Source organism: Juglans regia, chromosome 13, assembly GCF_001411555.2.
Source record: "Juglans regia cultivar Chandler chromosome 13, Walnut 2.0, whole genome shotgun sequence".
NCBI lineage: Eukaryota > Viridiplantae > Streptophyta > Magnoliopsida > Fagales > Juglandaceae > Juglans > Juglans regia.
Genome location: NC_049913.1, coordinates 1,131,219 through 1,143,587, shown reverse-complemented (window position 1 = coordinate 1,143,587; position 12,369 = coordinate 1,131,219). Strand labels below are relative to the sequence as shown.

General features: G+C 36.6%; 1 protein-coding gene across 2 annotated transcripts; it reads left to right on the top strand.

Annotated features, from left to right (window-relative positions):
• Nucleotides 1-5,502: 5,502 nt before the first annotated feature.
• On the top strand, nucleotides 5,503-9,251 carry LOC108996417 (RNA pseudouridine synthase 4, mitochondrial). Of its 2 annotated transcripts, none has more exons than XM_018972308.2 (10): nucleotides 5,503-5,870; nucleotides 5,997-6,071; nucleotides 6,259-6,396; nucleotides 6,488-6,535; nucleotides 6,630-6,710; nucleotides 7,545-7,655; nucleotides 7,782-7,883; nucleotides 7,979-8,090; nucleotides 8,339-8,385; nucleotides 8,509-9,251. In XM_018972308.2, exons 1-10 carry the CDS (start codon nucleotides 5,508-5,510, stop codon nucleotides 8,860-8,862), a joined length of 1,431 nt encoding a protein of 476 aa, XP_018827853.1. In that variant the 5' UTR covers nucleotides 5,503-5,507; the 3' UTR covers nucleotides 8,863-9,251. The 2 variants fall into 2 exon arrangements, with proteins under 2 accessions (XP_018827853.1, XP_018827854.1); XM_018972309.2 differs by having other exon boundaries at nucleotides 5,685-5,911.
• Nucleotides 9,252-12,369: the final 3,118 nt, after the last annotated feature.

Here is a 12,369-nt window from a genome sequence, read left to right as displayed (position 1 = left end):
TGAGTTATTCATTGCTCTATGGAGGCCATCAATATGTTTAAAAAGATAACCATGTGACCTCGAGCTAGTCAAAGGCCGGGCTTCTGTTGCAGAATATTGCATAGTGTTCATCAGTAGGATGTAAATAAAAAGAAGACGAAAGATGGCAATTACACACTTCTGGCCTCTACCCATTTCAGATATAATTGCAGTCGTCGGGCTTAGCTAGGAAGAAGGAATATATTTCTTCTGATCAGTCTACTTATGTGCTTGAGGAATGAGTCGGAAAGGAGCTCTACTTATAGTGTCTGAGACCCCGTTTGTAACTTGGTCCGAATTGAGATCAATTCAATTTAGTTTAATTTTAAATTAAATATAACATCTAAATATTCAATTCTCAAATCATTAAACTCGTATCAACTCAAATCACTAAACGAGACTAGAGAGTTTGAGAAAATAAGATAATATGTTGCTTATCGGTGGGCCGGAAGCCTTTAGACAAATGGAACAATATTACTTTTTAAAGGCATGTGGGATTTAGACTTGTTGAGGTACCGCCACCTTTGGTTTAAGCCATTACCAGAGATCCAACGTACACAATGCATGCAGGTAATTCTTTGGAAACCTAAATATTGTTTGGTGTCTAAAAGGACTTTCCCCAAGATTAGCTAGAGTCAAATTAATGGGGTTTTCACGCTACTGCAAGAGATCTTGTTTTTCTTGGACTGTACGTAATAGTTTGGAGAGATATTCAAAATTAATGAATTTGCTCCTAACATTGAGCAGTTCAATACTCCAAATTCCACAATATCAAAGAAAATGATTCAAATAATTAAAAGGTGAAACGTTGATTCAAGTAATTCTATGCACGTGCGTGCTGCGTTTCAGCATTGAAATTGATTGATCGGAGTACTTCTGCTGATCATGGATGGAAAAATAAAATCAATGGCCCTGAGACTGGCTTTGAACCTAACCAGAAAAAAAAAAAAAAAAAAAAAAAAAGAGAGAGAGAGAAGCCATTTCTCAGTCTAATTAAACGTTTGCCTGCAAATTAATATAGTACAAGCCCGGGGTTTAGAGCTGGACATCTGATAACCATTGAGGCGGCACAAAAGACAGTGACATCCACATTAATAGAACTTTTTTTGGGTAGCATAAACATGGTTCAATTGATGTGTTCATGCAACTAGATGGATGGACCATGCATGCGAGCCATCGCCGTGAAAAAGAATACTAAAACCTTTAATTTCTAAATGTATATGCGCTGGCAAGATTTTCAATTTCGACTATCTTTCGGCAAATGATTTATGACTCGGTATAGGTTCATGCATTAGATTTGGCTTAGCTTTTCCTTAGACGTAGTTTATCAGACGTCCTTGAAAGGCCAGCTAAAATCAAATCATGTTTGGATCGGAGTTACTTTTCTTAATGGTACCACCAACAGCTAGCTACCATTCTCTATCTCTCCATTCCTCTTTTTGAGGCACTAAAAAATTATTTTGGGCGGCTTTGTAATATTGTATCAACAATATTATTAATAGAATTTCTATTTTCCAGCTATATTTTGTTTTATTCAACATGGATGGAACTATAGTGAAATCCAAAAAAAGCACTGGTTCCCGGCCAGTAAGCGTGTAAAAAATTCCAAAGGATTGGGTATAAGTAACCTTTGATCTTACTTTTGTGCGTCGCTTATTTGGGCTTTGGTCTTTCTGAGTTCTGATTCATCAGTTCGGTATCGTGGTGGATATGGTCAGAGCTTGTGTCCGATTGCCGACGCTTTCGCTTAAAACTTTAAAATTTGTTTTGACAGAATATTATTTGAACACGTTTCAAACAAAAGTCTTATGAAACAGTCTATCATAAGACTTTTGTTTGAAGAGATTGATTGCTGAAAGCTCTACATAAACTATGAACCCTTCTTGTTAACATCATGTTTCTTTATGCCACGTTCTAACAATTCAGATATTTAAAATTGAGCATGTGAAAACGAAAAAGAAAGAAGCTGGGAGATGACGACTTTGGAGTCGAGAATTCTCCGATGCTAAAGTATTTTAGAAATTTCTAAATAATAAGAAAATCTAGAGTTTAGAGAAATTAGAAATTAGAGAGTTTTTTCGTACCTGAAATTTGTTATTTATGCCGGATGTCTGGGAGAGACAGATCGTACCTGCCCCCATGGAGCTCATATCCTTTTTACTGTTCTTATCGTTAGAGTCTTTTAAATGTGACGTATTGTTCAGATAGTAGTGTTATTAATGCGGCGTGATTCTCCTATAATCCTATTTGTTTTACTCTGTTGGTGTCTTCAGTAGTCCATCGATATTTCCTTGTTAGAAGATCAAAGGTTCTTCGTCTTTCTCGTTCTGTCCTGTACAAGTCCCTATAAGCAGGATGTGGCCGAGCAGCGTCAAGCCTATCCGTCCCACCAGTCATATGGTTACATAAATTGAAGACTGATATACCAAGATTTTTTCTGAAAATGCATGCAGGCTTGCAGCTGATCAAGGAAGACCTTCTGCCAAGTTGAACATGATTTTTATTTCCTTATGGGGGACTTGATAAAACTCCTTAATAATATATTGAGGCCATATATTAGAATAACGAAAAGTATCACAATTTGACCTTTTTTTTAACCTTGTGGAGTAGTTTGAAGGATCCTAAGCATGCATCTACAGTTAAAGCATTTGCACATGATCGAACAGTTGGTGCCATGATTAAAACCTAACTTAGACTGTGATTGACATTGAATCAGGTAGGAGTCCATTAGTTAGTTCTCTCACAATGAAGAGCAAGCAACGATTATTACCCAATCCCTACTATGAGACTAAAACAAACTGTCGCATCAAGCCAAGCCAAAGCGACTTGCTAGTACTCTTAGTAATTGAAACAATCCTACCTAATTGCATGCATATATGCTCGTCTTAAGACGATAAGCAATATTATTTGGCATTTATTGCATTTCACCATCATTTTGTGATCTACCTGGCTATCGTGACTTCAATTCTACAACCAAACAGAAGAAGATCCTGCCCGAAACTTTGCGTGCAAAACCAAGTGAGCATCTAAAGACTCTCACTGAGTCATTTTCATGATCAGACGTTTGATGATTCTAAAATCTATTTCCAAAGTGTGACATTTGGCTCAAAATGTTGTGAAAAACAATGATAGAAAAAGCAAAAGTAAACAAAAAAATAAACAAACAATTAATCACACTACACAAATTTCTACGTCCACAGAGTTTCAGAGAATTTTATTATGCTGAGAAATTACAAAATATAATTTGAGGTGAAATTTTACTATTTAGTCACACTGATCATAATAAGTATATTTATAGGGTTACGTGATGGAAGTCTTAATTTTTTAATTTTTTGTGATATTCGCTAAAACAAAGTGTCGAGCACACATCAAGTGAACTTTCTATTCAATATTCACTCGAGCGACCTGTCAAACGGGTCTCAAGTGAACTCTCTATCCGATATTCGTTTGAGTAACCTGTCAAGTGAGTCTCGAGTGAACTTTTTACCTAAACTTTGCTCGAGCTATTTGTTGCGCGAATATCAAATAAACTTTCTCTCTAGAGTTTCCAGAGTGAAAAATAGTGCCAAAATTTTTTCTCATTGAAAATTCACCCAAAAATCGAATCCTTGTCGTATTAAGTCATCAAGTCAAACCGCCACAAAAATAAACCATACTCCACAAACCCAACACAAAAAGCAATAATATTAAAGCATGGGTTTAGTGGCCTATCGAAACAAACTTCGTATGATATGAGACCTTCAGCTAGGGTCCAAAATCAACGACTCATCAGATATCAATATTGGTATATTGCATGTGCATGTAGTTGTATTGGAGAAAGGAAATGTTATCTCTGAGACTTATCAGAGGGTCATTGCTTCTTCTTCTTCTTCTTTTCCTTAATTAAGCATGCTTAACATTAATATAAAAATATTACAATCATATAAAGGGAAGGTCTTTCGATATACAAAATACAACCAAGTAAATTATCTAAAGGTATGCAACCAAAACCTAAGTTGGTTGCTACCCACTGTGCCACTAAATACGAACATCGATTTCGGGATTGATGAATTTTTTTAACGCTCTAATAATTCTAATTTTGTAATATATGACCAATGTCTTCAATAATTGGAGTTATTTGCCATATTGGAGCTTCCCCACTAATGGCTAATATTATTATATTACCAACTGGACATCTCCTTCCAGAATAATGGGACCTTTTTGTAAGTGTTTTGTCATCTTTATTGTGAGCAAGGCTGAAGAGGCTTATGCAATAATTGAAATTGTGGATCGATTTTTTGATGTTCATATTTCCAAGATCTTACCATTTGAGTCGCGACTTTTACCAAAAACATAGAAAAGGAATCTCTCACTGCGGCGTCAAATGAAATACTAATTTGTTTCCTTAGTGAGGGTTGTCATTTCAGTATTAACTGAGATTTCAATTTTTCTTTCCACGCTTATAGATTTGCTTGGTAGGAGAATTCCAATTGTTCCTTTGCCTATCGTAGAGAAATTGTGGATTGATTGTGGACTAAGTCATTCTGTGTTTTTCAGATAAAATCTAACATTAAAACTGTAAAAATCTGGAATGGGTATTTTTCCCAAGGATTTAATCTCAGTCTAGACTTTGGAGTAATAATAATTAGAATCCATGCCTGCATTGTTCTCCAGAGGGTTATTGCTTCAACTTATGGGTGGAGGAGCAACAACACTGTATTAGTTTATATTTATACGATGAGAAATAATTTATACGAGTAAATCTATCAATCATTTATTTTTTTATTATATTTTCATCATCACATGATGTGATATTAAATGATAGATAGATAAGTTAAATATAATAAATAATTTTCAATTATTTAATATCATATCATAAAATGATAAGAATATAATTAAAATTAAAATGATGAATAAAATTACTCTATTTATATACGGTGATTAGTGTGGATCAAACAGAGGTCAACCGCCTTGAATATTTTCCCAACGATCGACCCAAGACATGACACGCTGTCCGACTTTTTGGTGGCCCGCCAAGATCAGTCCATTAAATTTAGATATTAAAATTCACCTTGATGCATGAACCGTGATATGGTTCAATCCAAATTCATATCCTAATTTATAGTTTCTCTCTCAATTTGTTTAAATCGTGGGAAAAGATAAGATTATAAATAAATAAATAAATACGAAAATCTTTTCTACCTGTTGCCTATCCATGTGAAAGAATTGCCCCATAACACCTGGCATTCCATGTGGTATTTTTTTTAAATAAAAATAAAACTTATATTACCAATATTAAAAAAAAAAATTATTAAAAACAAATACCTGATTTTCTTTTATCTGGTCATTAATCAAAGTAATGGCCCAAGTTTGCTCCCCCTCTGTACTAAAAAATTAGAGTCCAACTCTATTATATATCTGGGCACTAACGAAGAGGGGCCCAACCCAAGCAAGCCCATCTCCGTTACTAAAACCCTTTCCTCTCTGTGCAGAACTCCACCCAAAACATCATGGTTAACTCGTGCATCATCCTCCGCCTCTTCAACCTTCTATCTCCACAGCCAACCACCGCACGCGACCGGTTCATACCCTGCATCCCTGCCTTACACGTTTTGCGTTCATACTACGCCACCGGAACTGACACAAAAGAAGGTAACAACAGCGACAAATGGTTCACTTTACCCCCTTTCACCCCGACCGTAAACGGCGCCGCTTTCGGCAAAGAAATCTCCCGTAACCGGGCCCCATTAAAATCTGGTGTAACCACCAGCGCCACCTCCACCTCCACTACCACCACGGCGCTCAAATGGGTGCTTCGGTGCTGCCCGGACCTGCCCAGAAGCCTTGTACAGAAGCTGTTTCGTCTGAGACAGGTCCCAAGTTGCTCCCGTTTACACTTTCAGAACTTTTTCAGGTTTTGGCATTCTCAATACCTAAATAAAACAAATTGTGACCACAGAATGCTTCAATAATTAGTAAGGCTGTGATTATAATTACAGGTTCGAAGAGAATCCAACGATGTAGGAAGCACTTGTGTAGATGCTCAAGTTCAACAAGAACGCCGCCTCAAAAGGGTAACTAATTAAGTACTGCTTGCTACTTTCTAAATGAAGCTTTGTTTTTGTTTGTATACAGTGTTTAATAATTGAGTACTGTATGTATGAATGTTAAAAAGCGATGCCATACTAAAATTTCTTTTCAGTTGCCATGGGGGAAGATTATTTTTAGTTTCTGATATATGCATAGAATCATTATTAAAAGGTGTCGGCGAAGGACTCGATGAATGTAGGTGATCGAATCTTTCTTCCGATTACTGTTCAAGAGTTTCCCTTTGAAAAACAAGACTGCCATTGCAATGAGGAAGAAGCGAACTTCGTCCGTAGCCTGGTGTTGTACAAGGTTGCTGTCCTTTTCACTAGTTTTGCTTCACACGCACACATAGCTAATTTGTGTTTCCAATATGTGACTTGATATGATTTTCGAAATTTAGGATCCAGCAATCGTTGTTGTAAATAAACCCCCCGGAATGCCCGTACAGGTTAGCTATCAAAATATTTGTTCTGAATTCTTTTCCACTTTTGAGGCTTTTGGGTGTTGGATTTTAAAGTTTGACCAATGCTTAAATTGGACAGGGTGGCATCGGCATCAAACAAAGTTTAGATGGGCTTGCTGCTACTTGTTTAACTTACAACTATTCAGAAACCCCTCGGCTGGTGAGTATCCTTGTGTCATTACCAAGAACAGTTTTTGTTACCTCCAAAAGGTGTAAGCAGTTTGTATCATGGCCAAAGCTTCGTATTTTTCACACAAGCTATTGAATGTACATTTTTGCTGTTCTGCATATGTTTGTCAAGAAACATGGTGATTGCTTAGAAGTTGAATATGGGATTGAAGTAGCTCTATAGCACTCTTAGATTTGAGGTCATTGCAAAGATGTAAGATATGCTAGCATAATGAAAATATGTTGCCTAAATTTATTAGTGATACAAGGGACTAGGGTTCGAATTGATTATGCTACTTTATTGGCTGTTTTTTTTTTTTTTCCATAGTTGAACTTTTTGCCTTCCATTAAATATATGAATTAAATTATTTTCCTTTTCTTACTCTACAATAGAAGCTTGCATTGTGCTCACACTATCTTAATCTTTGTTGTCCAAAATTTCCACAGAATTTGGAAATTGACTGAAAATCGCAATTCTTCTATTTGGACGGTTAAAGAACTTAAGTGTTAAATCTTCATATTAAAACCCTTTACCATCTTGAATGTAAAAAAGAAATGGATATAAGAACATTTTTTTGTCTTTTTTTTTTTTTGGGTTGGCGGGGGGGTTGTGTTTGAGCTTTATACCATCTATTGTGCGAGTGGTGAGATTTTTTCTTGCTTCCCTCTCCTTTTTTCCATATTGGTTTCTCACCTCCACCCCCCTCCCTCTCAATAATTCCAAGAGTTGCTTATACAGACCACCTATTTTTTTATGAATATACAGACCACTTATTTGCTTGAATAAACCCTGGATCTCTATATTTCCATAATCAAGCTTTTATAGGTTCATAGACTTGATAGAGATAGTAGTGGCATCTTGGTGATGGGGAGAACACAAACGAGTGCGGCAGTTCTACACTCAATCTTCCGCGAGAAAACTTTTGGTGCAAAAGATGTGAGTAAAGGCCTGCTCCCTGATTCTGTTTACTTATTTTCTGAAGCCTGGCATATTTGTGGGAAGTGCATAGCTGTTGATTGGTAACAATTCAACCTGATATGTTTAACTAACATACATCTTAAGGATGTTGACAATGAAGTAAGAATCCTGGAAAGAAGGTATTGGGCTCTTGTCATTGGATCTCCAAGACGGCAAAAGGGGTTAATTTCAGTCCCATTGGGGAAGGTAAGGAACACCTTGGTTCTTAACAACTGTTGATTTGATTACCTCTTATTTCTAGTTTATGTTTACTTCTAGTTTTTTAACTGTGATTGATTCAGGTGGTAGTGGACAATGGTAAATCTGATCGGATTACAATTGTTGATAATGCCCAAAATATGTCAGCTCAGCATGCGTTAACAAAGTATCAAGTCATTAAATCTTCGTGTTATGGTTAGTGACGAACCTCTTTATAATATTGTTCAGTGAACTTCACTCCGGCTTTTGATACTAATAGATAGCATTGCAGCATAATTTCAAATGCAGGATTCATATTGAAACATTTTATTCAGTTACACTCATACTACATCTATAAAAGGAGATCGGGAACACACCCTTGACTTTCTTGAATAATTCCTGTCAAATCATTTTGATGTGACATGTGCTTGTACCTGTTTCTTATGTTAATGGTGATTTATCAGGGTACACATGGCTAGAGCTCTCACCTCTGACTGGTAGAAAGCACCAGGTATGGAGAAGAGTTAAATGCTATCTATTCATGAGTGAGTGTAGTGTGTCGTTTTTTCATCGGTTCCTGACTCATCGTTGTCTTGTACAAACCTCCCTCCTCCCCCTGTTATGGGACATACAGCTCCGTGTACACTGTGCTGAGGTATTAGGAACACCAATAGTGGGAGACCTCAAATATGGATGGCAAGCTCATAAAAAGTTGAAACATTTGCCTTGGCCAAGTCTTGAAAGGGAATCACATGAGAATGTTACAAAGGGGAAGACCATTCCCTTTGGCCTTGATTTGCAGAGTGGTAGTATCTCCGAGAAGCACCCTCGGCTTCATCTTCATTGCAAGCAAATGGTATTGCCCAATGTGTCCATGGCTTTGCAAAATGTGCAATTTTCTTCAGACTACCATCTTTCACAAGTAGAAAGCCTTGAGTTGGTTGCTCCTTTGCCTTCATACATGCAAAGAAGTTGGGACATTCTTTAATTCTTGAGCTACGGCCTACGAGCTTGCGCCATTTTGTTTGGTTGCATCAATCTCTTGTTTATGCTAATTGTTGCCTAGTGAGGCCTCGTCGTAAGAAGAATGTTGTCGGCGGCAAAATTATAACGTTACCATAGGCCCGGTGGGCTACCATTAGTCTTTTGAACCATGGATTAGTTATGGGCTATCATTTTGCAACTTTGGAGGCTTCTTTGTTTTCAAGCTGAGAGAGTCTCGGCAAAGTTTTCGCAAATATAGAGGTGACCAACTGTGTTGATAATCATGTCAAACCAAATGTTGCTCATCGGTAAAAGCCACAAAATTTCAACATGAACGTCATGTTTCTTATTGGTTACTCTTTTTCAACGTCCAAGGATATGGTTCGTTTTGTCCACCCTTTTTTGTTCTACTTTAAATTTAATTGAGCACATAGCCTTCATTAGGTTGGTCTTTCAATAGGTATCAATAATGCTCGAGCTAGAAGGAGTATTTCTCTAGCGAGTGGTACATGATCTTGGTTTTGTCAAACTTGCATGTAAACAAAGAAAGACAATTGAACCAATGGAGATAAAAATAAATTATTGTGTAAAACAAGTAAAAGCATCAATATTCTAACTTTGTCTTGTCCGATCATGCTATTTTGATTCAACCCTTCAATCTGGGCTAGTTTCGCACAAAATTTGTTTATTGCCTTTTGAATAGACGACCATTGATATATTAAGGACTTTATGGTCCGATTATTTGTAGTTTGTTTAAACTGCTGGAAGTATTCAAAAAGAATTTCTCAAAGTTTGGAGTGTTTTTAGTCTGTTCCTTAGATGACATCAAGGCTACAATTAAGCCATGCGGAGACAAATAACTTGTCTTCTTTGGGAGTAAAGTTTGCACTCTTGACTACTTTCCTTACTCCGAGACGATTGTTATGGGGTATGGGTGGAGAGTCATTAATAGTCATAGGAGACTGTCTACTTTGACCACCGTAAGTGAGGTCGAGTTGAAGATTTTGACTTAGGAGGTTGGTAAAGTACATATATCCAGAGTCTTGTAAATCCATCTTTAAAAAAGTATACATGCACAACATTCGGTACAAATGTTAGACACGTAACAACAAAGCTTTGGGTGATTTCGTAGGCAGCTCAAGAACCGAGTGGTAACATGTTGGAAATTTAGCACCCTCCAATGGCTGCAAAACTGGTTGCCACAACTTATTGGCAGTTCGGATTACCATGCCATGGAGAAGCTAACCAAATTTCATGTGTCACCATATTGGCTTTGTCATCATCACAGCCATGGGAGGTAATCCAACAAAGGTTAGGTGAGGTACATTACTTCTCGATCACAAGTCTTATACCCCGGTTGCATGCATTAGGTGAGACACATTACTTCTCTATCACAACAAAATTAGCAACATATCACAAAATGATTGCAAAACCTTAAACCCCGATTGCCTTTTGTGAAAAAAAATCACAGAATGTTTGATGGTCATCCAGGTTAAGATTATCCTGCCATATGGATGGGCCCTACTAACACTTGTGAATTAAACCACCCCCCCACCCCAAAAAAAAATATACAAAATACTATGTGTTGTTTCAATACTATGTTCTGTTTTAATGCTTTGGGTTGATTTCCTGGAATAAAGTTATAAACAATTAACCATTATCATTAAAATAGCATATAAGCATTGACATAGTAGAAGGGCATTGAAACATAACACAACATTGAAACAGAACATATAAATGTGTCTGCACAAACTAACCCAAAGCATTTACAGAACACATGGGATCGAAACATAACACATCATTGAAACAGACCATAGCAATGAGTCTGCACAAACCAACCCAAAGCATTGACTGAGTACATAACATTGAAACTTAGCACATAGCATTGAAACAACACATAAGAGCATTCGTAGCCCATTCTGCAATGACACAACACATAGTACGTTTGGTACAACTAATAAGTATTGACATAGCACATAGCATTGAAACAACAAATCAGCATTGACAGAGCACAAGGACATTGAAACATAACACAACATTGAACAGAACATAGTAATGGGTCTACATAGACCAACCTAAAGCATTGACACAATAAATGACATTGAAACATAACACATCATTGAAACAGACCATAGCAGTAGGTCTACACAGACCAACCCAAAACATTGACACATCATATTGCATTGAAACAACACATAAGCAATGACACAACACATAACATTGAAACAGAAAATAAGCATTGATACAGCACATAGAATTGAAACAGCAAATAAGCATTGACAGAGCACAAAGGCATTGAAACATAACACAACATTGAAACAAAACATAGTAATAAGTCTGCACAGACCAACCCAACGCATTGACACGACACATGACATTGAAACATAACACATCATTGAAACATATCATAGCAATGTGTCTGCATAGACCAACCCAAAGCATTGACACAACACATAGCATTAAAACACACACGAAACATACAAACAGAACATAGCAATGGAGGAATCGTATAGGGGTCAAATAGGGTAGAAAACCTCGGTGCAAACAGCCATGGAGGAAGCCAAACAGTTTTGACTACACAATGGGCATGGGGAAATCTATGAAATGGAGGAAACCGAATGCGAGGGAAGGGATTGGACTTATAGTGATGAGAGGATGGAGATGAAGCCGATGATGGTGGCTGTGGTGCGAGGGAAGGGCCAAAACAACAAATACAACCAACAGTCAAAGGAGGGGGATGCAGGAGGGAACCCATAAACCAACCAACGAGAATGGTTTGGGAATGAACAGTCAATCCCCATAGTTGGGGATCAATTGTAGCATCCTCATCCATTCACCACAAAATTGAGAATGGAATGGGGAGGGGTTGGGGGGAAAATCTCAAAATTTTTCTCCAAAATTTGGAGATTTTGGGAATTTAGAGAATGAGATGCGGATGCTCTAAGGCTGTTATTTACTGATTCCATTTTTTGTCTTTTTTCAAGGATTTTCTCTTTTGTTGATTGATGATATTTTTAATTTCTTCTTCTTTTTATTAATTTATGAAAAATTTTATTTATCATTTTCACACACTACATATCACATCTTTTTATTTTTATTTTTTTCTTATAAAATGTGTGATATATGAATGATGAGTAGAAGAATTCAATTAGTTTAAAAAAAATAAAAACTAAAACAAAGTTTTAAAAAAATTAAAAATAAAATAAAATAAAGTATAGTCTAGTATAATATGTTGTGTGTAATTTATTACACTTGTACGTACGTACTCACGTCAATCTTGACAACCTTAACAATTTTAATTTATAAAAATGAAATGTTGCGTTGACCTCATACGTATTCTGGAAGACGTAGTTCAACAGCTGCATGTATTTAAACCATTACATTAAATATGATTTTGCATTAGCCTGTCCTTAATTTGTAACTATTTTATTGACATAACGAGAAGATATACATAATTTATCTTTGGCGCAATCCTAGTCATTTTCTACGCGCAAAATTAGGGAGGGATTTA

Excerpts from the sequence above, each read along its gene's own strand:
- LOC108996417 (XM_018972308.2), top strand. The coding sequence starts at position 5,508 with ATGGTTAACTCGTGCATCATCCTCCGCCTCTTCAACCTTCTATCTCCA. Across the intron at positions 6,397-6,487 it reads GTAGCCTGGTGTTGTACAAG|GATCCAGCAATCGTTGTTGT; the intron begins GTTGCTGTCCTT and ends TTCGAAATTTAG. Across the intron at positions 7,884-7,978 it reads TTTCAGTCCCATTGGGGAAG|GTGGTAGTGGACAATGGTAA; the intron begins GTAAGGAACACC and ends TGATTGATTCAG.